The following is a 27,319-nucleotide window of genomic DNA, read 5'->3' as shown; positions in this document are numbered from 1 at the left end:
TTTTTAATGTGTACCCAAATGGATACTTTTCTCCATCTGGATGGGATGGGGAGAAATTCTCAATCAGGACCAAGGACAAGGCAGATTGATAGCTTCATCCAAGGAGCGTCAACGAGTGGCTCCCGTCGTTTCTTCTGTCGCCGCGGCAACATCGCTTCCTGAAAACAGGAAGTAATTAGCACCAAGTTAATGGACTTTTACTGGTTCTTTTTGCTGCGTGTCTTCCGCCAGAAGGGGTGCAAGGCACACAAGAGGTGGACGACGTCATGTAAGTATTTCGTCATGTAAGTATTAAAATTAAACGTCATGTAAGTATTAAAATGCTCATTGGATGAAGCTATAAGCTTCAAGGGGGAATTTTATTTATTTATTTATTTATTTATTTATTACATTTCTATACCGCCCAATAGCTGAAGCTCTCTGGGCGGTTCACAAAAAAATCAGGGAATCTCGACAAACACAATCCTCAGATATTCTAGAAAATACCCTCCATGCTTTTATGTGCTATTTTGGAGAAAGCTCAAAGTAAAACCAACCAACCAAACCAACGTGCATAAAGCACACATGCCGGTTCATCAGCCGGGGTTGAAATCACATTTTCCTACCATCACTTTGACCTCCTGCTTCTGTCCCACAATAGCGACGAACAGCTTCCTCTTTATTCTTACGGGGAAGAAAGAGGAAGCAAGCAACGGCCCCGTGGCCCATTCAGCGGGCGCTTTTATTGCGCTGCTTCTCCTGCACACAGTAGGAAATGGCGGCAACTTTTGTTATAGCCCCAAAATCAGATTTCTGACTTATTTTACGATGGGAAAGAGACCAGCAAAAAAATGTGAGTTGCCGGTAATGAGCGTGCGATAAAACACTCATCTGATGATGCTCCCACTCTCCCCCACTGGTTCTATCTACCCTTTTATGAAGCAATAATAATAATAATAATAACGCAGATTACTTTGAAAAGAGGGAAGGGTTGCCAACAATAGGAAGAGCTCTAATCTCTCTTTAACTGCCCATTTAGCATCAGTTCCATTGAGCCCTTGCTGCTGCCACTAAGGGCTCATCTGCTCCAAGCAGGATATTCCACTATGGGCCTTGCTAGACCTACCAGATAATCCGTGTGGGAAGAGGGGGCAGGCCGCATTAGAAGTAGTGTGGCCTGTAGGCCCCATCTACACGTAAGATGCGACGGGGACGACGGGAGCCCCGTCGCGTCCTCCATTTTTTTCCCTTAAAGGGGCCGTGTGCACAGGAGTGCACCCCCGGAAAAGGTAGTTTTTTTTTTTAAAGGGTTTCCTGCTCCCCCTGCCCCTGATTTCCCCCCCACAATGCCTGATGCCCCTCCTGCCCACTCGCTCACCCGTCCTCCTCCCGCTCACCATGCCCGTCCCGCCATGCCCATTCCCCGTCCCCGTCCGCCATGTCTTGTCCCCGTCCGCCATGCCTGTACCTGTTCTTCTCCCCCCCGTTCGCCATGCCCTGTCCCCGTTCTTCTTCCCCCCCTCTCCTGCTGGGTCCGCTCTTTCCCCCGGCCCCCATCTCCCCCCCCCATGATTCCCTCCCCCGGCCAGATGGGCACAGCGCTCCTATGGAATGCTGTGCCCAGTGCATGGCTTCTCCAGGCTACTTGCGAGTAAGCAAGCAGCCGGGAAAAGCCACGGACCCTGCTAGACCTTCCGCAGCCCCGGCCTCAGCCCGGGGCTGCGGAAAAGCCGGACCATAAGCGGATCAAGGGAGGACTTAGTCCGGCCTGACCCCGAGATCCCCTGTGTGTCATCTGGATGCACAGCAGGGAGACCAGGCCTCACACGGCGCTAACTCCTCGTCTAGCAACAGCCTATGAAAGTGGTATGAAAGTGGTGTATAAAAGGCAGGAGTCACACTAGTGCTTTATAGCAGTATTGAAGTGTACTGCAGGATCTACACTAGTGTTTTATAGTGGTACTGAGGTGCACTGACAACCATTGGAACCCATGACATATCTACACCAAGCAGATATAGCACTATAAAAGTGGTATGAAAGTGATATATGTGATATGTGTCAATGGGCCCCAACAGTTGTCAGTGCACTTCAATACTGCTATAAAGCAGTAGTGTGGCTCCTTCCTTTTATATACTGCTTTCATAGTGGAATATCCTGCTTGGTGTAGATGAGCCCTAACACTTTCCAAAAAAATAAGGATTTTTCAGCAGGGAAGGGAGCATGCTGGCAGGGCAGAGGGTTGGAGATGGGGGTGAACCCCACCTTGGGCCATGTCTGAATCTAAAGAGTTCAGTTTTATCTCTTGTATTTTCCCCTCCGGCGATTAATTGAGCCTGCAATGGGCTGAAGAGATTTCCTCACTGTTTGAGGAAGGGAAAAAGAGAATCATGGAATCATAGAATAGCAGACTTGGAAGGGGCCTACAAGGCCATCGAGTCCAACCCCCTGCTCAATGCAGGAATCCACCCTAAAGCATCCCTGACAGATGATTGTCCAGCAGCCTCTTGAAGGCCCCTAGTGTGGGAGAGCCCACAACCTCCCTAGGTAACTGATTCCCTTGTCATACTGCTCTTACAGTCAGGAAGTTTTTCCTGATGTCCAGCTGGAATGTACATTGATGGTGCTATATAAATAATAATAATAATAATAATAATAATAATAATAATAATAATAATAATAATGGAATCTGGCTTCCTTTAACTTGAGCCCATTATTCCGTGTCCTGCACTCTGGGAGGATCGAGAAGAGATCCTGGCCCTCCTCTGTGTGACAACCTTTTAAGTCTTTGAAGAGTGCTATCATGTCTCCCCTCAATCTTCTCTTCTCCAGGCTAAACATGCCCAGTTCTTTCAAGGTGCCATCATTTCAGGAGGAGAGGAGAGGGGGAGGGGGGGGAGAGAAACCAACTAAAGGAAGATGCCATTTCCTGACTTTGCAAAACCAAAAGAAATCTTTTCCTAAATGACATCCGGATGGTCCAAGGGATATTAATGAACGGCTCCTATAAGCCTAATAGACAAAGAGACTATAAAGCAGAAATAGAAGTGCTGTTCTTCAGTTCCATCTGCTGCAAATGACTATCCTGCCTGGCGATTCTATTGATTTGCCTGCACTATATCAAATTTTAATCACCATAAAATATAGGCTTATTCAGGTCTTGCCACCAACAAGTGCTCTTCGCAGACAACTGATTATTTTGGTCATCCCAAGAAACCAGTGAGAGGGGAAACTGATAGGTACACAAATAGGCTCCATAACACCGCCCTTTCAATTTAGTCACACAAAGTGACTCGGACACACTGTCTTTGGGAAGAAACGTATCAGGTTCTGAAGGGGAGCAGGCCCGAATAAGCAATATCTGAAATGGGCGTTCCCATTTTGCTGGGACTAGCACATCTACCGAATGACTGGTGTAATTATTTTTGTTTGGGACCTCCAACGCATTGAGCAGGGGGTTGGACTCGATGGCCTTGTACGCCCCTTCCAACTCTGCTATTCTATGATTCTATGAACATCATGCCCGTAGGCAGCAGCACGTCTGTCAAGTAACCTGCTTCTCCGGTTTTTTAAAAAAATTTCATTAGATTTTAAAGGTTCTTTTTTTCCTGCACAGAAGGTTAATCATATCCCTATATTGTGGATAATAATTAGGGATGTGCACGGACCCCCCACTCCTCTTCACTTTCAGATCCGCCATTTTCGGATCGGGCCGCTCCGCCCCGCCCCCACTCCGCCTGTGCCCACTCTGCTCCGCTCGGAGCTCCGGATCCGGATCGGAGCTCCGTTCCCCCCCCAATAGGGGGGGTTACCGGGCCCTGCCGCCATCGCCGCCCATGCGGTGACGGAGGCAGAGCCCGGTAAGGGACCAAGGGAGAGGGGGACCTTACCTGCCTCCGTCCGCGGTCCGTCGCCGTCTTCAATTGAGCCCGCGGTTCCACCAGGAAGTCTGGGCAGTAGCCCAGACTTCCTGGTGGAACCGCGGGTTCAATTGAAGACGCCGACGGACCGCGGATGGAGGCAGGTAAGGGAGAGGAGGGCGGGGGGGGGGGGTTACCGGGCCCTGCCGCTGTCGCCGCATGGGCGACAGCGACAACGGCAGGGCCCGATAAACCCCACTTACCTTTCTGGCGGAGCTCCAGATCAAGGCGAAGGATCCGCCTTCACCTCGATCCTCTCCGCCACGCTCCGCCGGCCCCCCAATCCTCTTCGCCTCCGCCTTAAGGGCAGGCAAAGCCCCCCGCTCCGCTCCTGCTTCTCTGGTCCGATTAGAAGCAGAGCACATCCCTAATAATAATTAATAATAATAATAATAATAATAATAATAATAATTTGTTATCCGCCTCTCCCTCTGGATCGAGGCGGAGTACAACACAAATAAAACCACCATAAAATACATACAACTAATTCAAACGTTTAAAACCAGTGAGGTGGGGTGGGGAGGAATCTGGGGCTGATAGAAAGCCTTAGCCAAGCTGCTACTGAGTTAATGGCAAAGGACTTCCTGGTTCACAGCCTAGCCTCTTAACCACTACTTGATGGCAGCTTGCTTTGAGATACTGAACTGTAAATCAAATTAAACCCTGTGTCTAAAGAATTCTTGGAACTTCTATCAACATCAGTAGCTGACCCAGTACATTCCAATTTCATTCTGCATACCGTGTAGAAACTGCATCACATTATTTGTTTCTTCTTACACCCATCCTATTACTTGGGAACTGGGCTGGTCATACTTAGAACTTTCATAATGACACTGAGAGATGGGCCAATTATTTATGTCACACTCCTTCAATTTAAAAACAAACCAAAACACTCACTCAAATATTCCCATTTGGCAAATGGGATATTAAATCTGGGGAAAAGCGGCTTTCTCAAGGAGATATAAGTTCATGATTGAGAGAACCTGTCACCTTCATCCAATTCACTTGGTCCTTGAGGTCGTCTGATAAGCCCCTGCCCCTGGTGGTGCCACATGGTATCTCAAAATACTAGAACGCCCTTATCTGGACAGTGATAGCCTAGCTACAGTTATCCATGCTCTGATAACCTCTCGTTTCGATTACTGCAATGCGTTATACGTGGGGCTGCCTTTGAAAACGGTCCGGAAGCTTCAGCTGGTACAAAACAGGGCAGCCCGTTTACTAACAGGGACTGGCTGGCGAGATCACATTACACCAGTCCTTTTACAACTTCATTGGCTGCCAGTCCAGGTCCGGGCCCGATTCAAAGTGCTGGTATTGACATTTAAAGCCCTAAACGGTTTGGGGCCAGGTTATCTGAAGGAACGCCTCCTCCCATATGTACCTACCCGGACCTTAAGATCATCTACAGGGGCCCTTCTCCGTGAGCCCCTGCCAAAGGAAGTGAGGCAGGTGGCTACTAGGAGGAGGGCTTTCTCCGCTGTGGCACCCCGGTTGTGGAATGATCTCCCCAGAGAGGTCCGCCTGGCGCCTACACTGTACTCCTTTCGTCGCCAGCTGAAGACCTTTTTATTCACTCAGTATTTTAACACTTAATTTTAACTTAAATTTAAATTATACTGTTTTAACTCTGTATTTTAACCTTATATCAATTTTGCTGCGTGGTTTTATCCTGGTTGTGCTTTTTATATTGTATTTTGTATTTGTATTTTTAACTTGTTGGTTGTTTTATGATGATTTTAATTTTTGTGAACCGCCCAGAGAGCTTCGGCTATTGGGCGGTATAAAAATGTAATAAATAAATAAATAAATAAATAGAACCCGGGGTCATCCCAAGAAACTGATAGGTGGGAGATCCAGGACAAATAAAAGGAAGTACTTCTTCACAGTGCATAGTTCAGTTATGGAACTCACTACCACAAGACGTAGTGATGGCCACCAATCTGGATGGCTTCAAAAGGGGGATAGATATATTTCTGGAGGCTAAGGCTATCAATGGCTTCTAGCCCTGATGGATGAGTGCTATCTCCAGTATTTGAAGCAGTAAGCCTGTGTGCACCAGTTGCTGGAGAACATGGGCGGGAGGGTGCTGTTGCACCATGTCCTGCTTTGTTGGTCTCTGGCCAACAGCTGTTTGGCCACTGTGTGAACGGAGCTGGACTAGATGGACCCTTGGTCTGGTCCAGCAGCGCTCTTCATACATTCTTATATTCCTACAGTCTGCTCTGTGATTTTCTCAGACCAAGGCATTTGGGTTGTCGGTGCCCACTATACGGAATAAATACCCCCTGACATTAGACATGTCTATGTTGAAAACACATGCATACATGCAAGAATTCCCGGTGTAGTTTAGTCTGTGATCTCCGCCCTCCCTCTCCTCCTCTACTTCCTTAGGTGTAGACATGTCCCTGGTGGGCTGGCAAGTGGACCCGACGATGTCTGATCATTCATTGTGCAAAGGACTTCATCTTGCATCTCCTTACAGTTTGTAATTTGTCTTCAAGGTCAAAGACAAGCAACTAGCATTAGCATCTGCCCTCCAATCTATTCAGCAGCAACAACAAAAATCTATAGAAACTGCAAAGCATATACATCATCAGAATTGCATTTTTCTGGATTCCAGTTTTTTTTTGAAAATTTCAATTAAAATAAATGTTGTGTGAGAAGCTATAAATGTTACTGAGCCACTTCATCATCACAGAAAGAATGCTAGTAGCAAATGGTCGGTAACCTCATGCAATAACTCTGGATGTATAAAATGTAGCTGTATTTGCATGTTCAAGAAACACAAACCCTTTCAGTAGGTCTTAAGCTATGAGGAGAAACAGGCTTAGATCACTCGTCTTCAGGCGTCTCACCAATAAGGTTGATATGGAACCTGTTGCTCATGTTGTTGTTGTTTATTCGTTCAGTCGTTTCCGACTCTTCGTGAGTTCATGGACCAGCCCACACCAGAGCTTTCTGTCGGCCGTCGCCACCCCTAGCTCCCACAAGGTCAAGTCTGTCACCTCCAGAATATCATCCCTCCATCTTGCCCTTGGTCGGCCCCTCTTCCTTTTGCCTTCCACTTTCCCTAGCATCAGCCTTTTCTCCAGGATGTCCTGTCTTCTCATTATGTGGCCAAAGTACTTCAGTTTTGCCTTTACCATATTACTGGTGAGCATGGCACATGTTTTTGGCCTTGCTAGAAGCATGGAAGCAAGAAAGCCAAACTCATAAGGGGATCATACATATCAATTTTTGCTGCGTGGTTTTGTCCTGGTTTGTGCTTTTTATACTGTATTTTGTATTTGTGTTTTCAACCTGTTGGTTGTTTTATTATGGTTTTAATTTTTGTGAACCGCCCAAAGAGCTTCAGCTTTTGGGCGGTATAAAAATGTAATAAATAAATAAATACATACATAAATAAGGTAAGATAAAGCTCTGTTTTTCTAACCACTTGAGACATGGCTCCGTAGGCCCTTGTTTTCTGTATATTTAAGCTTTTAAAAACTTTCCGGTTCCTGTTGTTGGAATTTTATTTATTTATTTATTTAAAGCGTTTTTATAGCGCTGCCTCACCATTTCTGGCATTGAGGCGCTTTACAATAACATATAAACCAATTCCATTAAAACTCTCAACCCACATTAAGACAATTCCATTAAAACCCTCATCCTCAAAACATTAAAAGAGTTCTGTATAACTTGAAAGCAGGCACACTATTTGAAATTCCTTATTCCTCAGGCCTATCAGAACAACCATTATGTATAATGGAATTCTATAGACATCCAACCTCCCATATTTTTCAACAGTACTGTTAAATGGACTATGAACACATATTATTCTTTATCAAATACTGTAAGGAGCGTTGTCCATCCTTGCCAATGACTTTCTAGTGAAAAGTTTCAAGAAGTTTCTCAAGAGATTTGCACCAACAATGTGTAATTTGACACAAACACGAACACACACACACCATGCATGTAGATAGTGCTTGAAAGGAAAGGAACCTCTCGTGCAAACACTGAGTCATTACTGACTCTTGAAGGGACGCCTGCTTTTGCTGACGTTTTCTTGGCAGGCCTTATAGCGAGGTGGTTTGCTGTTGCCTTCCCCGGCCATTATTACCTTTCCCCCAGCTAACTGGGGACTCATTTTACCGACCTCAGGAGGATGGAAGGCTGAGTCAACCCGAGCCGGCTGCCTGAAACCAGCTTCCGCTGGGATTGAACTCAGGCCGTGGGAGAGTTTCGGCTGCAGAAACTGCTGCTTTACCACTCTGTGCCACCCTATGGGCCTAATTTGGCTTGTGCTGTGCCCCAATCCAGCCCACAGGAGGTTGAACATCATCTGCAGGCCTTGCCTCCTGTCCTCCTTAAGTTTTCCCCCTTCCCAGGACCCACCCCATGGGGATTCTCCTATACTACTCAGCCAATTGGGACACAAATGGTGTGGGAAGCAGGTCCCCGAATCTGAGGGGTGAAGTCAATGCTGTCTGTTCTATGTTTTTGCAGTTTTATATTTTCTATATTGATTTTTAGTGTTTTAATCTTTTGAGAACTGCCCAGAGACCTTCAGCTATGGGGCAGTATATAATAATAATAATAATAATAATAATAATAATAATAATAATAATAATAATAACGATGACGCCTGTGTAGATATTTCCTATGCCACAATTTATCTACATTTTCAGATAGTATCATTGAAAGTGGGAAGACATCAAACCAGGAGTTTATGCAGACGGGGGGAATCCACACGTCGTTCTCAGGGCGCTTCCATCCACCCCCAGTGCACCCCGAAAACGATTGTGTAACTTTCCTGTAAAAGAGACGAGGAAGAAGCGTCCTTGCCGCTGCCGCCACCCACAGACCTCCTCGCCGGCCAGCTCGGAGAGCTCGGCAGAAGAAGGCGGGGTGGAGAGCGGAAGAAGCTCTCCATCCCGCCTTCTTCCCCCGAGCTCTCCGTCCCAGCCGGCAAGATCTGTGGGTGGCGGCGGTGGCAGCAAGGACGCCTCTTCCTCGGCTCTTCCAAAGGCAAGTTACACGATCGCTTTCACGTCGCACTGGGGTCGCTTAGAAGCGGTCTCGGTATGACGTGCGGATTCCCTCATGCACTCTGGTAAACATACTGTATGCTTAAACCCTTTGTTTGAGACACTAAAACCACCTAATCCTCAAATAATATAATTTTTCAGCCTGAAGTGAAAACCATTGCATTTCTATTTATTTGAAGTGGAATTCAGACATATAAGGACAATTCATGCCAATAAAAAGCCACCACTGACTCTGTTACCACCACCCCGGCCTCTTTTTTAAATACTGCATTAACTGTTTTGGAGAGACAGTCCAATAATTACCCAATGTGCTTTCTAATCCATTTGTGTCAGCTACAGTGTGCTGGAACATCTATTTGGCTCTGTGCCTGGTACAGACAGCCACTCTGCTGTACTGCTCAGCTGGCAAGGTTTGAAATGAAATTGACTTGTGGATTCTGGAGACATTATTGACAAGATGCAGGAAATGGTGGCCAGCCCTCCGTCTGCTGGATGCAGTAGAATCATAGAATAATAGAGTTGGAAGGGGCCTCTAAGGCCATCGAGTCCAACCCCCTGCTCAATGTAGGAATCCACCCTAAAACAACAACACCGACGGATGGTTGTCCAGCTGCCTCTTGAAGGCCTCTAGTGTGGGAGAGCCCACAACCTCCCTAGGTAACTGATTCCACCGTCACACTGCTCTAACAGTCAGGAAGTTTTTCCTGATGTTCAGCCGGAATCTGGCTTCCTGTAACTTGAGCCTGTTATTCCGTGTCCTGCACTCTGGGAGGATCGAGAAGAGATCCTGGCCCTCCTCTGTGTGACAACCTTTCAAGTCTTTAAAGAGTGCTATCATGTCTCCCCTCAATCTTCTCTTCTCCAGGCTAAACATGCCCACTTGTTTCAGTCTCTTTTCATAGGGCTTTGTTTCCAGACCCCTGATCATCTTGGTTGCCCTCCTCTGAACACGCTCCAGCTTGTCTGCGTCCTTCTTGAATTGTGGAGCCCAGAACTGGATGCAATACTCTAGATGAGGCCTAACCAGGGCCGAATAGAGAGGAACCAGTACCTCACTGGTGATTTGGAAGCTATACTTTTATTAATGCAGCCCAAAATAGCATGCCTTGGACTGAGATAGCCATGCATCAAAGGCAAAAACAAAACAAAACCCCTAACCAGGGCCGAATAGAGAAGAACCAGTACTTCACCAATGGTGAAAATCCAGGAATGGGGAACCTGCAGCCTTCCAGATGTTGCCAGACTACAGCTCCCATAAGCCTTCGCCACTGACAACCTTGGCTGCAGGTGATGGGAGTTGGAGTCCATTGGCATTTGGCAGGCCACAAATCTCTCATTCTGTCCGACAGAGTGAAATTCAGCAAGCAGATTTTAAGGAACCCAAAGGGGGAAACCGGGACTCAAATGTTTCTCGTCCTGAAGTGAAAAGTCAAAATCTCATTCTCCCTCCCTCTCCCTCTCTCTCTCTCTCTCTCACACACACACAACAATGAATTTCATTTTTAACACCACACAGGCATGGAGATTGGAAGAAGTACCATGGCCACCTATGTGGAATTGGACGCCTAAAGTGACTGCTTCCCACTGCTTTTAGTGCTGCCAACTATTGATTTCAAAATTTCCAGTGCCTGTCTGAGCAGATCGGAAGAGGGAGCATGGCTCAGCCGGAGAGCACGCACTTTGCAAGCAGAAGGCCCCAGGCTCTATCCCTGCCATCCCTGAGTAGTCTGGTTGCAGGGCTGGGGAGGACTTCTGCCTGGGACCCTGGAGAATGATCACTTCCAGTCAGAGTAGGACATGCTGGGCTAGACAGGTCAATGGCCCCATTTGGCACAAAGCCTGATGAACTCTTCCATGGACAGAGCTAATGTAAAAACCTCACTGTAGCTGGTGGTGGCAAGGAGAAGGACCTGCCCCTGTCCCTCTGTGGTTTCTATGTGGGGTTAAGGAGATGCACAGGGAAGTGGGCATGAGAGCAGGCTCCTACCGACAGCACCGCCAAGCGGCCACATTGGTCTACCGGCATCCGCCTTGCCTTTGTGATATGTGGATGTATATACCTTTAAGAGGCCTGTAGCTGCTAGTCTCCAGGTCCTCATCGAAGGCCTGGGCGGGGCCTCTGTTCCAGCCACTTGGTGGTGTGGGCCTTGCTACACGGTTTTGGTGTGTCACTGTTCTAGGAGGTTTTAGTAATAAAGGAATCCAGCAAAGAAAAGACTCTGAAGTTATTGCCTGGTAGTCTAGAAGCAAATGGCAGGCTGAGCAGGTAAGCTCACCTGTATGGTCCCTATGCCTGAGGGATACTACAGCCTTCTTCTGCATCACACAGCCACACACAGTTTATGGCCTTTGATGAAGAAGCACATGGGATGGGACTCAGCTCAACCACTGTGCTCCTTAGTATGCAGACGTAGGCGACACAGTGGCTCCATTCAGACAACACCTTTCTCAGTGGCGGTTTTAGAACTCCACGATGGAGTTGTTACACCGCCATTGAGAAATGTGCTGTCTGGTGGGAAAACTCCATGCAACGGTGGAGGGTTTGTTTTTGTTTTTTTGCGAAACACGCCACGCTGAATATCCAAGCTGTGTGGAGGAGAGTTCCTGCACAATGGTTGTGTTGTGTGGCAGTCTCCATGGAGTTTCCCATTGCGTTGAGTGGACTTTTCCCACTGGCTACAGAGTTCCCGGGCAAGAGCGGCGAAAGGAGGGAGTGCCGCTCTAGGAGAGCCACCGGGATTGGTTCTTTGAGCAATGGCTGATGGGATAACATCAGGAGGACCGGGGAAGGAGAGAGGACAGAGGAACTGTCCATCAAACATCACGTTGCCTTTTACTCAACTCCATGGTAGCCCACGACCACACAACAGTGGAGTTAGAACATATAGTGTGGTGAATACAAATTCAACCGTTGAGTGGAGTTTTCCCACTGCGTAGAGAAACGTGTTGTCTGTACTGAGCCAGTATAAGAACAATGAAATCAATCATGCTGATTTTACTGAAAATGTCAAGTCAACTAGTTGAGAGATCAAAAATAAGCAAACAATCTTTTTTTTTTTTGGCTCATTCTTATTGTGCAGCTCTAGCTGCTTCACAGTAAGTTCAGGATGCTACGTAGGTGATTAATTTCTTCAAAACTTAAAAAGCGGCTAACATTTCCCCAGCTTTGTACATACATGTATTTGAAATCCTTGGTGTGCTTGAGGCTGCAATCCTAAACATGCCCTCTCAGGCATAACACACACACACACACACACACACTGCCCTGGGTTCAACAGGGCTTACTCACAGGTGGATCTCAGCCTACATAGCTCTCTATTCTGGAATTGTGTTCTGTTTCACCCCTTCTTTGCCAAAGCAAGGCCATATAACGCAACCGGCATTCCGGCTTACCTCCACTAACTTGTTGGCATGCTCACGGAACACTTGAGCGTATTCCTTCACTTCTTTCTCATTACCACTCTTGGCTGCTTCGATGAGAACCAGTAATGGAACATTGGTCTCAAGGAAGGAATCCGATATATGATCCATCACCGCTTTCCGGAGCTGTGAACAAAGAAAGCAGAGAGCAGTAAGTAGCTGAACATGTTATCTGTACGTGGCACCAACAACATCAACTGGACATTAGCCATTATAAATACATCCACCAGTTCTTACCAAACTGGATTTTAGCCTATTGTTAATATTCTGCATAAGAATTCACAGGACAAACTTTTTTGTAAAAAAAAGGAGGAGGATCTGGACCAATGTGCATGGAGTGAGGAGATAGACACCCTTCCTTCACCTGAAAAATCCTTTTAAAAGACCATTCATTGAATTAATTCAGATGTACTGGCCCAATTCTCAAATTCTCAGGGTAGTTAGCAAGAGAATAGAAGATATAAAATACATTACATAGATAAAATAAATGAAAGACTTAATAGGTGATAAATAGTGAAGGCCCATTTCTTCAGCTGCAGATTTTAGCCTGGCTGTCAAACAAAAATAAGACATAGAATCATAGAATAGTAGAGTTGGAAGGGGCATATAAGGCCATGAAGTCCAACTCCCTGCTCAATGCAGGAATCAGCCATAAAGCATCCCTGACAGATGGCTGTTGAGCTGCCTCTTGAAGGCCTCTAGTGTGGGACAATCCACTACCTGCTAGGTGGTATTATTATTATTGTTGTTGTTGTTGTTGTTGTTGTTGTTTATATACCGCCCCATAGCCGAAGCTCTCTGGGCAGTTTACAAAAGTTGGTAATTGGTTCCCTTGTCATACTGCTCTAACAGTCAGGAAGTTTTTCCTGATCTCCAGCCAGAATCCGGCTTCCTGCAACTTGAGCCCGTTATTCCATATCCTGCACTCTGGGATGATTGAAAAGAGATCCTGGCCCTCCTCTGTGTGACAACCTTTCAGGTATTTGAAGAGTGCTATCATGTCTCCCCTCAATCTTCTCTTCTCCAGGCTAAACCTGCCCAGTTCTTTCAGTCTCTCTTCATAAGACCCCAGATGCCTGATCATCCTCGTTGCTCTCCTCTGAACACACTCCCACTTGTCTGCATCCTTCTTGAAGTGTGGAGCCTAGAACTGGACGCAATACTCAAGATGAGGCCTAACCAGGGCCGTATAGAAGGAAATCAGTTCCTCATGCAATTTGGAAGCTATACTTCTAATAACGCAGCCCAAAATTTGTTGTTGTTGTTTTGCAGCCACATCACACTGTTGGTTCATATTCAGCTGTTGTTTTCCAAGGCTGTGTGTGTGTGTGAGACAGAGACAGAGACAGAGACAGAGAGAGAGAGAGAGAGAGAGAGAGAGAGAGAGAGAGAGAGAGAGAGAGATCTGCCGACTGCGTATGAAGATGAGAAATGAGCAATAGTAGAATAAACTGCCTGTAGAGGAGGGACTACAATCTCATCTGCAGAGGCCCCTCTTAGACATGTATTTAGTATGGGACACCTGGTCTTGGGAAAAGTGGTTGGCCAGTTGTTGTGATGGCTGCTCTGTAGTACCATGTAATGCTTTATTGCATGTCAGAAGTGGAAAATATGTGCCAAGAGTAGTGAACGGCAAGCTCCCTGGGAGCTCCCTGAGTGCTGCCCAGGCGGTCCTCTTTTGGCCAAGCCGGCCCAATGTGTGCTCAGTGTTGCGTCCATCCAAGGCATCTGGAAGGTGCACAATTCCCTTGGCATACCATTAGCATGCTGGGGGAACTGCACACTTCCCGGACACCTCAGTCAGGTGTTTTCTCTTCGCCCCGTGCTCATCAAGTCCTAGAAGGGCCTCTGATGGCTTGCATTAAGGGGCCCTTTCAGCCTCAATGGATGAGGGAGGGGGAGAGGTGGGGGGAATGCACACTTTTTGGGTCTCTGGAAAGTGTGGAGATTCCTTTGGCCACAGTAAGCGTGCTTTCCTGCCCACCCCCTGCACCTGTCGAGGCCTCAAAGGGCCTCTTAACGCAATAATTAAGAGGCCCTTTCAATCCCCAGTGGGGGTGGGGGGTGGAAAAGCCTTAGGCCCTTAAGACCCCATCAGCAGGGCAGAGAGGCCATCGGTGGGGGAGGACTACCATAATTTCACCAAGGCTGGGGAAATTGCGCATTTCCCCCCCACGCTCAACAGGACTAGCACCACCATTGTTGTCAAAGGAACTGTGGGATGAAAATCCGCTGGACCCATTCACCAGGGCCCGAGAGGGCCGAGCATAGAGCATCTAGAGAGATCACAGGACCCAGGAGACTTTGACCCACCCCTAGCCCTGAGGGTTCCAAAATAAATGTCCAAAGTGAGAGAGAAAGAGATGAAGGGAAAAATCAGACAGCGGCAAAAGTCTTTCAATGCTCACGTAAGGGAGTTCCGCCGACCTCTCCCAATCGAGAAACAAGCATTTCTACCCGCTTCAGGGCTTCCTCTGGGAAGCGATAAATCTGTTGTGCAAGCAGTGGATCCCACCTGCGACACAGAATCAGCAGCAGCCACCGTTTGCTCAACGGAATCAACAGGGTGCAAGAGGATTGATGGAGGCATAAGTGGCCCATTGGATTATGCCCACGTAGTTGAAAATTCAAGAATCATAGAATCATAGAATAGCAGAGTTGGAAGGGGCCTACAAGGCCATCGAGTCCAACCCCCTGCTCAATGCAGGAATCCACCCTACAGCATCCCTGACAGATGGTTGTCCAGCTGCCTCTTGAAGGCCTCTAGTGTGGGAGAGGCCACAACCTCACCAGGCAACTGATTCCATTGTCGTTCTGCTCTAAAAGTCAGAAAATCACTTGGGCTTTTCCTTTTAAGAAACAGTCCAACCCAAGTCTGTCTGTTCAGGGAAATTTTGTGGTTAACTCCACAATAATCACCACTGGATTTTATGTACCCATCCCATCTAGGCTTTCTGTGATGGATTACAAGCCATTACCTTAATTGACTTCCTTCCCAGCCAAAAGAGATAGGACTTAACAAGACTAATTTCTTGTCACACCCTCAGGCTACGTGTCTCTAAGGCCGTGGGCTTTTAGTGCACAGCTTTTCATTTTTAATAACAATTCTACAATTGCAGCCCCCCCCAAAAAACCTTAAGGAAATTTGCTAAGCGGTGACCATTACAGGATCAGAGAACTACTGCTATCCCAACGATGAATTATTTAAGGTTTCAATCATCTTACTGGTTACCTTATAAAACGGAGCAAAGCTTGACATTAATGTGTAGTTTCAAGAGTGGCAGAGGAAAAGATTGTGCCATCATTCTTAAGTAATATTTTGGCCGCAAAGAACACTTAGTTCATTTTCACAGACATGCAGGGTTTTGGTAGGCATACAATCCCCAATTCACTTAGAACAGAAAAATGCAAGCAGCTTCTGTGTGATGTGGCCAGGATGGATAAAAATAGGGGAAAATAATAATAATAATAATAATAATAATAATAATGATAATAATAATAATAATAATAATAATAATAATAATAATTTAAAATGAATACTAACAAACAAAATAGTATAATACTAACAAACATGCTAATAGTCAAACAGTTCTAATACCTTGAGGGAGCAATCCTATGACAAAGAATTGTTCAGTTCCTGGGCTCCGAGGATGGAAACAGGGCTCTGATCTCAGAGCCGAGAAACCTCCCACTCAGAAACAGAGCATGGGGACAGTAAGAGAGGGCATTTCCAGGGGTGGGGAGGGGACAAGACTGGGTCTGCCACCATACAACTTTTGCTACAGCCGCCCGAGCCTCCTTTCTTCCCCCTCCAAAGCACAGCTGCTAGACAGGTGAAATCACCCATCTAGCAAACATTCAGGGTGGGTGGAGAGTGGAGGCGAAGATTGCTTCTGCGTTGCAGCTTCCCTGCATTGGATACTCGGCCACCTCCAAGTTCGGAGGCTGCTGACTATCCTCATAGGGCTGCACCCTAAAGTGAGTTTTGATATCATGCATTGCAAATAATTGCTCCAAGTTTCCCTCCCGTCCTCCCCCTGGAGCCCAAACCACAAATCTCCTCTATTTTATTTATTTATTTATTTATTTATTTATTACATTTTTATACCGCCCAATAGCCGAAGCTTTCTGGGTGGTTCACAAGATGCCCCCTCTCCCCAATTGCTGGACACAATCCATATTGTAGATATTATTGCAGGCTTCCTTATGAAAGAGACAATTTTACACCATCACAGGTACCAGGATCCAGGAACACAATTCTGTCTCCCATCAGGGTCATCAGCTGAGATGATCTGGGTGAACTTGGATGCCTATTGCTTTCATTTCTCAATGTGTGAATATTTCTAGATGTAAAATATTTATAAATGTAGACATTTATAGAGAAACACTGTTCTGACTAGTAACAGAATCCTTTAATTCTGGAAAGTTCTAGGCTTCTTCATGCCATGCTTAGTGTATGTGTGACCACTATAGACTAGAAGGCTCAGGGCATGTCTACAAGATAGCTTATCCCTGGCTTATCCTGCCACATGATGTACAGGGAATCTCGGGTGCAAGGAGGGATGATCCCTCCCTTTCCCTGGGATAACCGGGATAGCATTTAACCTGTTTTTTCTTGTGGTCTCAGGATTGTCCCGAGACCGTGGGAGGTGTGGGCAGCCGTCCTGGTTTCATACCACCTCCTTACAAGTAAATGCAAAGAGCCGGGAACTGGGCATGAGGCATGGAGCTCTTTGGTGTTCTGTGCCCATTGGGGGTGGGGAGGGAAGCAGGATTGCCTCCTCCCCTTACCTCGTACTTTTCTTGTGGTGATTTTTTTTAAAAAAAAAAATGGCAGGCACGACATCCTCCTTCCTCCTGGGACATTGCGTGCCGCGTGCGGACTGAAAGGGAGGATCTCGCGATCACCATATCATGAGATCCTCTCCCTCCTCTCCCCGGTGTAGACATGCCCAAAGTCCTTTAAGTGGGACTAATTCAGAGAGAAGGCTAAGAGAAGAAATCACAAAATGAGTCAGTTTCTTCTACTGGGAAGCTAAATGCTAGAGAACTGATTCATGATTATGGGCTCTTATCACCTTGTACAAGGCAAACTGGACTCATACTGACATTCAAAGCCCCAAATGGTTTGGGGCCAGGTTATTTGAAGGAACGCCTCCTCCCATATGTACCTGCCCAGACCTTAAGATCATCTACAGGGGCCCTTCTCCGTGAGCCCCTGCCAAAGGAAGTGAGGCAGGTGGCTACCAGGAGGAGGGCCTTCTCCGCTGTGGCACCCCGGCTGTGGAATGAGCTCCCCAGAGAGGTCCGCCTGGTGCCTACACTGTACTCCTTTCGTCGCCAGCTGAAGACCTTTTTATTCTCTCAGTATTTTAACACTTAATTTTAACTTAAATTTAAATTTTACTGTTCTAACTCTGTATTTTAATCTTATATCAATTTTGCTGCGTGGTTTTATCCTGGGTGTGCTTTTATACTGTATTTTGTATTTGTTTTTTTAACCTGTTGGTTGTTTTATTATGGTTTTAATTTTTGTGAACCGCCCAGAGAGCTTTGGCTATTGGGCGGTATAAAAATGTAATAAAGAAATAAAGAAATATTTGTGTGGAATCATTTTTGTATGTTTGATATTTGTTTTAATTACATTTTTATTTCCTTGAACTGCCAATACCTTAAATTGCAACGTATAAGCTACAAATTGTCAATCGTCCTGTGGACTGAAGTTAAGAGATTTACAAGAGAGACTACTGAAGTATTCAGCATCCTGTGAAATCAAGGACAGTTTGGGACTTGCCTACTACAAACTTGCAAGCAAGAACTCCCTTTTTTTGTTTGGACTCAGAGGGGCTAATTGTTGTATTTGCTTAAACTGGGAAATGGTTGCATGTTTTGTATAATTTGATTCTTATGAAAAACATACTCGTTCAGTTATAGGTTTACACAAGATTTATTCTGATTAAGCCCTATAGGACCCACATACGTAGAGATTATATACACACACAGAGAAATCCATTAATTCTACAACTGTTCCCTTGTTGCTAAGCAGAAATTATTCTGTACCTAGTCAAGATCCTGACTTACACAGATTTGCCATTTGCATGCATCATTGGATCCATATGGTTTTCTACCTGTTTATCTATCACAGTTTTTAAAGCTCAGCTGAAAACGTTTCTTTTTTCTAAAGCTTTTAGAACTTGATTTTGACCTTACTTTTATACTGTTAGTTTTACTCTCCCATGTGCCTGTTTGGTGCATTCTCTTCCCTTCCTTATTGTTTTATTATGATTCTATTAGAATGCAAGCCTGTGCGGCAGGGTTTTGCTATGTTATTGCTTTACTATGTACAGGTGCACAAAAAACAGGTGTTGGCCTTAACCACAAACAGTATACTAAATAACCAAGGAGGTTAGGGTGATAGATTTCAACAAAATGTTATAGCAAAATAGAAAGAAATGTACAATCAAGAGTATAGAGCACTAACAATATACAATACATACACATTAAAAAATACAGTAAAAGAGCCCCCTCCCTCCTGCTACCAACTGTCTCTGCAGAGGCCACCAGTGAGGGAGGAAGCAGCAGCCAGGCACCTCTCCACCGTGCCTGGGTCCAGCTCCAGCTGAGAGCCCCCTCCCTCCTGCTACCAACTGTCTCTGCAGAGGCCACCAGTGAGGGAGGAAGCAGCAGCCAGGCCCCTCTCCACCGTGCCTGGGTCCAGCTCCAGCTGAGAGCCTCCTCCCTCCTGCTACCAACTGTCTCTGCAGAGGCCACCAGTGAGGGAGGAAGCAGCAGCCAGGCACCTCTCCACCGTGCCTGGGTCCAGCTCCAGCTGAGAGCCTCCTCCCTCCTGCTACCAACTGTCTCTGCAGAGGCCACCAGTGAGGGAGGAAGCAGCAGCCAGGCACCTCTCCACCGTGCCTGGGTCCAGCTCCAGCTGAGAGCCCCCTCCCTCCTGCTGTCAACTGTCTCTGCAGAGGCCACCAGTGAGGGAGGAAGCAGCAGCCAGGCACCTCTCCACCGTGCCTGGGTCCAGCTCCAGCTGAGAGCCTCCTCCCTCCTGCTACCAACTGTCTCTGCAGAGGCCACCAGTGAGGGAGGAAGCAGCAGCCAGGCACCTCTCCACCGTGCCTGGGTCCAGCTCCAGCTGAGAGCCTCCTCCCTCCTGCTACCAACTGTCTCTGCAGAGGCCACCAGTGAGGGAGGAAGCAGCAGCCAGGCACCTCTCCACCGTGCCTGGGTCCAGCTCCAGCTGAGAGCCCCCTCCCTCCTGCTACCAACTGTCTCTGCAGAGGCCACCAGTGAGGGAGGAAGCAGCAGCCAGGCACCTCTCCACCATGCCTGGGTCCAGCTCCAGCTGAGAGCCCCCTCCCTCCTGCTACCAACTGTCTCTGCAGAGGCCACCAGTGAGGGAGGAAGCAGCAGCCAGGCACCTCTCCACCGTGCCTGGGTCCAGCTCCAGCTGAGAGCCCCCTCCCTCCTGCTACCAACTGTCTCTGCAGAGGCCACCAGTGAGGGAGGAAGCAGCAGCCAGGCACCTCTCCACCGTGCCTGGGTCCAGCTCCAGCTGAGAGCCCCCTCCCTCCTGCTGTCAACTGTCTCTGCAGAGGCCACCAGTGAGGGAGGAAGCAGCAGCCAGGCACCTCTCCACCGTGCCTGGGTCCAGCTCCAGCTGAGAGCCTCCTCCCTCCTGCTACCAACTGTCTCTGCAGAGGCCACCAGTGAGGGAGGAAGCAGCAGCCAGGCACCTCTCCACCGTGCCTGGGTCCAGCTCCAGCTGAGAGCCCCCTCCCTCCTGCTACCAACTGTCTCTGCAGAGGCCACCAGTAAGGGAGGAAGCAGCAGCCAGGCACCTCTCCACCGTGCCTGGGTCCAGCTCCAGCTGAGAGCCCCCTCCCTCCTGCTACCAACTGTCTCTGCAGAGGCCACCAGTGAGGGAGGAAGCAGCAGCCAGGCACCTCTCCATTATGCCTGGGTCCAGCTCCAGCTGAGAGCCCCCTCCCTCCTGCTACCAACTGTCTCTGCAGAGGCCACCAGTGAGGGAGGAAGCAGCAGCCAGGCACCTCTCCACCGTGCCTGGGTCCAGCTCCAGCTGAGAGCCCCCTCCCTCCTGCTACCAACTGTCTCTGCAGAGGCCACCAGTGAGGGAGGAAGCAGCAGCCGGGCACCTCTCCACCGTGCCTGGGTCCAGCTCCAGCTGAGAGCCCCCTCCCTCCTGCTACCAACTGTCTCTGGAGAGGCCACCAGTGAGGGAGGAAGCAGCAGCCGGGCCCCTCTCCACCGTGCCTGGGTCCAGCTCCAGCTCAGAGCCCCCTCCCTCCTGCTGTCACCTGTAACTGCTGAACTTTGCAACTAAGATTGTAGTGCCTGAATTTGCTTTCCTTTCCCCCCTCCTCCTCCTCCCTCCCAATCCCTTTTCCTTTTGTGTCATGTCTTTTAGATTGTAAGCCTGTGGGCAGGGACTGTCAAGAAATACTTTTGTAAGCCGCCGTGAGAGCCTTTTTTGGCTGAATGGCGGCATAAAAATCCTTAAATAAATAAATAAATAAATAATAAACTTGATTGACTTGGCCAGACGGGTTTTGACTCAGAAGTCTTCTTCAATGGCCAGTCACATGGCTGATACACAGTCAAAAAAAAAAAATAACTGCAAGATAGCGGCTGGCTGAAGAATTTCCAGGAGTAAAAAATTACGTATATGTCACTCCCCTCCAGTTGCAAGTCAAGAGTAATAGCTTTTCAGCGACCGCGGACAACCGCGGACCCAATAATTATGGGAAGAAATAAGCCTATGGTGTGTGTTTTTATTTCTGCATAATTTTCTATTATGAAATTTGTGCAAAATTCCTGAAAGTTAGGGAAATGGTCCGCAAGTTCACAGACTCCGCCCAACAAAGGAAAAGTGCAATGGAATCTGTAGGTCAGATTCGTAAAAGTTCAAACTCATTTAGTTACATTGCAGATTTCTCTGACATCGCTAAGATAGGTAGATAGTATACTATTAAAATAATTACACAATAAGGGTAAAACTTTCATAATTAAAATACCAATAAATAAAATGGAAAAAGACAACAAACATCTTCCTAAACTTTTGGTACCCTTATACGGACACACAGAGAGAAAGAGAGAGAGAAATACATGAAATGACATTTCATTTTAAAACCAACAAAACACAGCAAAACAAAACTACCTAATGGGAATGGAGTAATTACTCAGCAATACAACATTACAGTCTAGAGTGCTGCTACTCAGGGCTCCAGCGATTTCAGTTCTACCTCCTCAACTGTAGGGTGACCCTATGAAAAGGAGGACAGGGCTCCTGTATCTTTAACAGTTGCATAGAAAAGGAAATGTCAGCAGATGGCATTTGTATATATGGAGAACCTGGTGAAATTTCCTCTTCATCACCACAGTTAAAGCTGCAGGTGCCCTGCCCTCTTTTAAATCCGGTCACTCTAGTATAGCTCCTGCACCTTTAACTGTGGTGATGAAGAGGAAATTTCACCAGGTTCTCCATATATACAAATGCCATCTGCTGACATTTCCTTTTCTATGCAACTGTTAAAGATGCAGGACCCCTGTCCTCCTTTTCATAGGGTCACCCTACTCAACAGTGGCCCGGTTCCTACATAATGAGAAGCCATCATGGGAGAATTTCCCCATGGGGCTTTTTGTTGTGGCAGCGGCTGCCATTTTGAATATTCAGGGCCCGGCAGGGGCGCACCGTAGTTTCTCGTTATGTGTGAACCAGCAAGGGTGGGTAGTTGGGGTGGTTGATAAGCCAGGCAGAACCCTAAAACAGCCCATGGTTCTGAGTGGTGTGTCAACCACTCCAACAACCGACCCTCACCAGGTGGGTTCGTCCATGATGGCTTCTCGTTACATGGGAACCACGTCAGTCATTCTATTTTATTTCCTAAGATTGCTTTTGGACACCTGCAAACTTTTGGGTAGCCGCAAGCCCACTGATCCCTCCCTGTTGTGCATGGGTGGTGCCATTTTGGCTGCTTACGAAACAGCACTCACACCCTGAACATTGCCAATAGAGGGAATCATACTGACCTTGAAAAGGACACCACTGGGTTCTCTAGAGTGCTGTAACCCAATGAATTCAAGGTCTGGCTACAATGAGCCTTATCTAATCACCTTTAGGCATTAAAGAGGGCATACAGCTGACACCTGCTCCGACTGTAAAAGGATTAACCTTCTAGCCTCCATTGAATGGGAAAAAATGTCATTATTACAGAACTGCAGGGAAATGAAACAACTGTTGCCTTTGAAGGCTAAGCAAAAACAAAATTTCAGATAGGAGGAAGGTAGAAATCACTTTTAAGCAATGGAGTAAAATCCTGATCTTAATTCAAACATATTAAAGTATGTGAAGTATCCAATAACAAGTAAGTATCTCAGTAACACTCTGGAATCAGATTTATTTATGTTTTCTATAACCTCGACTGGAAGGTCTTAACCTCGAAGGGAAAGTCTTAATGGAATACAACCACACCATTCAAGATCTTAAAATGGCCCTTGGGTCACATTTCCAGCCAGGCATCGGTATCACTCAGCTGCACCCTAAAGATAATTGGTGGGTTTTCTTCTTAAAACTAGGCTGCTTTGTACAATTTCTCTACCAGTAGTATCAGTACAGCCTGTTTGCAGTTCACTTTGCTATATTAATCCCAGCGCCATCAGAAGAAATTTGAATTTCAAACTATCATGAAAACAAGCGTTGCAGTCTCTTTGTGAATTGACTTTTTTTTAATGTCCTTGTATGTGTGTTGAAAGGTGTAGTTAACAGCTTTTACATATGCAATGGGATATCAGAAATTTAGCAATCCATCAACAATAGCCTATAAGGAATGGCTCGACAAAATCATTTGTTAAATGTGACAGGAATGTGCACATAAGGTGTTCTTCTAATAGCTTGAATGGATGCATGACAAGGGAATATTAATTGTCCCAGACAAGATATTCAAAGGTATTAGCTCAGCAGAACCAGTCTATTTTATCCAATTAGGGTCATTCATCAATGTAAATAACTGTTGGAAAGCAAATCTTATACCCCCACCCCAATGCATTGCCACAAAGACTAAGATCTTCTTGAGATTCTTTCATAAAGCCAGCTAGACTTTATCCACATAATCTTATCCCATGGCTGCTTTTTTTGCAGCATCATACAATCATAGAATCACAGAATAGTAGAGCTGAAAGGGGCCTATAAGGCCATAGAGCCCAACCCCCTGTTCAATGCAGGAATCCACCTTAAAGCATACCTGAAAGATGGTGTCCAGCTGCCTCTTGAATGCCTCTAGTCGGGGAGAACCCACAACCTTCCTAGGTAATTGGTTCCATTGTCACACTGCTCTAACAGTCAGGAAATTTTTCCTGATGTCCAGCCAGAATCTGGCCTCCTGTCAATTGAGCCCATTATTCTGTGTCCTGCACTCTGGGATGATCGAGAAGAGATCCTGGCCCTTCTTTTACCAAACTCAAAGGCATCTACCTACACTACAGGTTGCAACACATGGGCCTCATACAGGAGGCCTTGTCAATTCTGCCTCTAACAACAGCCCTCCCTAAGCCACTTAAGTTTGTTGTTACAGCTGTAGCAGGTGTGGGGAGGTCCTTTAAAAGCACAAATTTGTGGTCTGCTGCTGAAATTCAGCAGCACAGTGGTGGCAGCAAAGAGGGGTGATTTTAAAGCAAGCTAGCCCCTTTTTCCCACCACCAAATTTTGGCAACAAGCTATGAATTTGTCCTTTAAGTTCACTCCCCAAAACACAGAGAGAGAGAGAGGGGGGGGGGAGGGGGAGAGGGAGAGGGAGAGAGATTTTCAGTAGTATATTCAGCAGCACAGCTTGATGGGGTCTGGGGGAAGGTAAACCCTTGGACATTACTCACCACTCATTTCTACCCAGATTAGTTACTATAGCCATGGCCGGTATTTTTCCAGCTCAATAAAGAATTAGAATAACAATGAGTCCTGTGGCACCTCAAAACCAACACATTTATTCTGATTTAAGCATTTGTGGACTAGTTTCCACATACTTTTGTTAGGCTTCAAGTCGCCACCAGACATTTTGTGCAACAGATTCAGAGGCAGTAAGCCTGTGTGCACCAGTTGCTGGGGAACATGGGTGGGAGGGTGCTGTTGCACCATGTCCTGCTTTGTTGATCCTTGGTCAACAGCTGGTTGGCCACTGTGTGAACAGAGTGCTGGACTAGGTGGACCCTCGGTCTGATCCAGCAGGGCACTTCTTACGTTCTTATGTGCACCCTCGCACACAACATTAATATAATGTAACAGTATAAGCAGCAGTCTAGTTTGGCTGGCAGTGAGTCTCTCAAATCTCAAGCGGAGAGGTTTGTCCAGCCTTCTACCCAAGGTCCTTTCACCGGTGATGTCAGGGACTGAAATTACCCAGCACCTACTGCCCTTTCCTTCCCTATGGCAAAAAGAACAGAGGGCACAAATGAATTGGTTCAAAATGAGAGACAGCGCTAGATCTCATCAGCGTGTTGGCGCCTGCTACCTCCAGTATCTGAGACAGTAAGCCTGTGTGCACCAGTTGCTGGGGAACATGGGTGGGAGGGTGTTATTGCACTCATGTCCTGCTTTGTTGCTCCTTGGCTGATGGCAGGTTGTCCACTGTGTGAACAGAGTGCTGGACTAGATGGACCCTTGGTTTGATCCAGCAAGGCTCTTCTTATGTTCTTAAGTATTTCTTTACATGGAGGAGAAGGCTATCCATGGCTACTAGCCCTGATGGTTATGTGCTACCACCAGTATTTGAGGCAGTAAGCCCATGTGCACCAGTTACTGGGGAACATGGGCGGGAGGGTGCTGTTGCACCATGTCCTGCTTTGTTGGTCCCTGGCCGACAGCTGGTTGGCCACGGTGTGAACAGAGTGCTGGACTAGATGGACCCTTGGCCTGATGCAACATGGCTCTTATGTCCTTAAGAGAATAATGTGGTGCCTCCTCTGGAAACCATAAAGAATTTGAGCACTCCAGAGGAATATCATCACAGTCATGTGGCATCTTAATGGCTAAGAACATAAGCGATGAGCCAGGAAGCCCCTAGATCAAATCACCCAGCAGCCATGGAGTCATGAGATGGCCGTGAGCCAGCAGCTATTTGCTCACCCTAAGCCCCCGTCCTCATTTCTCCCTTCTAATATCGGGATAATAATATTGATCTACCTTACAAGGTTGTTGAAAGGATTACCGAGCTAATGTATGTAAACCCCCTGAAATCTCTTATATAAATGCTACGAATTATTACTACCACTATTGTGAAGTACAAACAACATACAATATTGATTCAAGGCTGGTGTGCTCGGATCCCTTATTCAGGTCTTGACAGTGTTTGCTGGCCTGGCACTGCTGCAGTCAGTTATGGCGGGGGCAAATAGACAGTCTCCACCGTGCATACTTCTTTAGCACCACCATAATTTTGTTTTTAGGTGCCCAAGGGACCAGGCAGGTGCACAGGATTTTTCCAGCCATCATATCCCATTAAAACACATCTATATATTTCAAAACTAAACGAAAGATCAAGAGAACACACTCTCTCTTTCCCTCTGTGCCAGACACAGGTATTTTTTCATTGTTTGGCCCCAGTTCTAATTGCATTCGAAGAAGTTCAACTGCCCTCTAGAGTGACACTTTTCACTTTTGTATAATTATTTCTCCCTGCACACACAGAACACACACACACGCACACAGCGATGCCTGTTTGCTACTTACAGCCATGAAGGGAATTAAACAGCCTAATGCTGACATGAGAAGTTAATGCCACAGCAGGAGACTGATGGGTCTCACTGATAGTTAAACGTTTATCAAGCGCTTCGTGCTACAGGGTTCAGCAGTAACAAAAGTGTGCCGAACCTTTGTGCACAACGGCAGCAAACAGCATGGCTTACAACGTTTCCCTGTTTACCGGGGGCCATCTCAGCAGCCCGTTGACAACCCCATGACTTGTCGCCATTGTGTGGGTGCAATCAAACATTGATTGATGCAAACGCAAGCTAGCCTTTCAACCACAACTGAAATCGCACCTGCAGGCAAAAATTGCACCTTCCAGTCAAACGTTGGGTGACTCGAAGGAGCAAAACAACCCACAAGGCATCGTGCTCATACAATAAAGCAAAAAAGTCAATCAATCAAAACATGAAACTATGAACGATGGGGCAGGGAGGGGATGAAATGGTATTTCTGACTCACTTCACCCTCACAGCTTGGGGTAGGTAACAGCTAGAGGCAAATTTGAAGGTCCCAAGAACATATCAGAAAATCAAATACATTTGAATCAATTATCTTTGGGGATGGAGTCAAATGCATCTCAACTAAATTAAAATGTAATGCAAACATAGAGAATCCTATTGCTCCATTCCATTCTTTGAGCTGGCTCTGTGAAGCATTTTGCTCTTCTTTAACTTGCAGGATTTCTAAAATTATATTTCAGAATTGATTCACGCATACTTTGCCATAACTTTCTGTTTGTGCATTCTTCCTCTCTTTATTTATCCGTACTTTTACCCTGCCTCATCATAACCATACCTCAAGATGGCTACTAGCAGAGGTTTCAAGGACGAGGTTAGTTACTGATGTTCATGAATACCTATGGAGATTATTGCTATTACACATGCATCCACTTCTGGGCACCAAACTTCAAGAAGGATGAAAACAAGATGGAGGGGGTTCAGAGGGAGGCAGTGAGGATGATCAGGCATCTGGAAACAAAGCCCTATGAGGAGAGACTGAAAGAACTGAGCATGTTTATCCTGGAGAAGAGAAGGCTGAGGCGAGACATGATAGCACTCTTCAAATACTTGAACGGTTGTCACACAGAGGAGGGCCAGGATCTCTTCTCAATCATCACAGAGTGCAGGACACGGAATAATGGGCTCAAGTTACAGGAAGCCAGATTTTGGCTGGACATCAAGAAAAACTTCCTGACTGTTAGAGC

At 46.7% G+C, this 27,319-nt stretch overlaps 1 protein-coding gene across 2 annotated transcripts in view; it reads right to left on the bottom strand.

The window, feature by feature from the left end:
- CTNNA2 (catenin alpha 2) overlaps nt 1-27,319 on the bottom strand; it is a 695,903-nt gene that overhangs the window by 186,501 nt on the left and 482,083 nt on the right. For both annotated transcript variants that reach the window (XM_063135156.1, XM_063135157.1), the window contains exon 8: nt 12,324-12,476. In XM_063135156.1, the coding sequence (XP_062991226.1) occupies nt 12,324-12,476 (153 nt within the window). The remainder of the gene's footprint in view (nt 1-12,323; nt 12,477-27,319) is intronic.

The sequence above is a fragment of the Elgaria multicarinata genome, chromosome 10 (assembly GCF_023053635.1).
Source record: "Elgaria multicarinata webbii isolate HBS135686 ecotype San Diego chromosome 10, rElgMul1.1.pri, whole genome shotgun sequence".
Taxonomy (NCBI): domain Eukaryota; kingdom Metazoa; phylum Chordata; class Lepidosauria; order Squamata; family Anguidae; genus Elgaria; species Elgaria multicarinata.
This window is presented reverse-complemented; position numbering and strand designations above follow the sequence as displayed.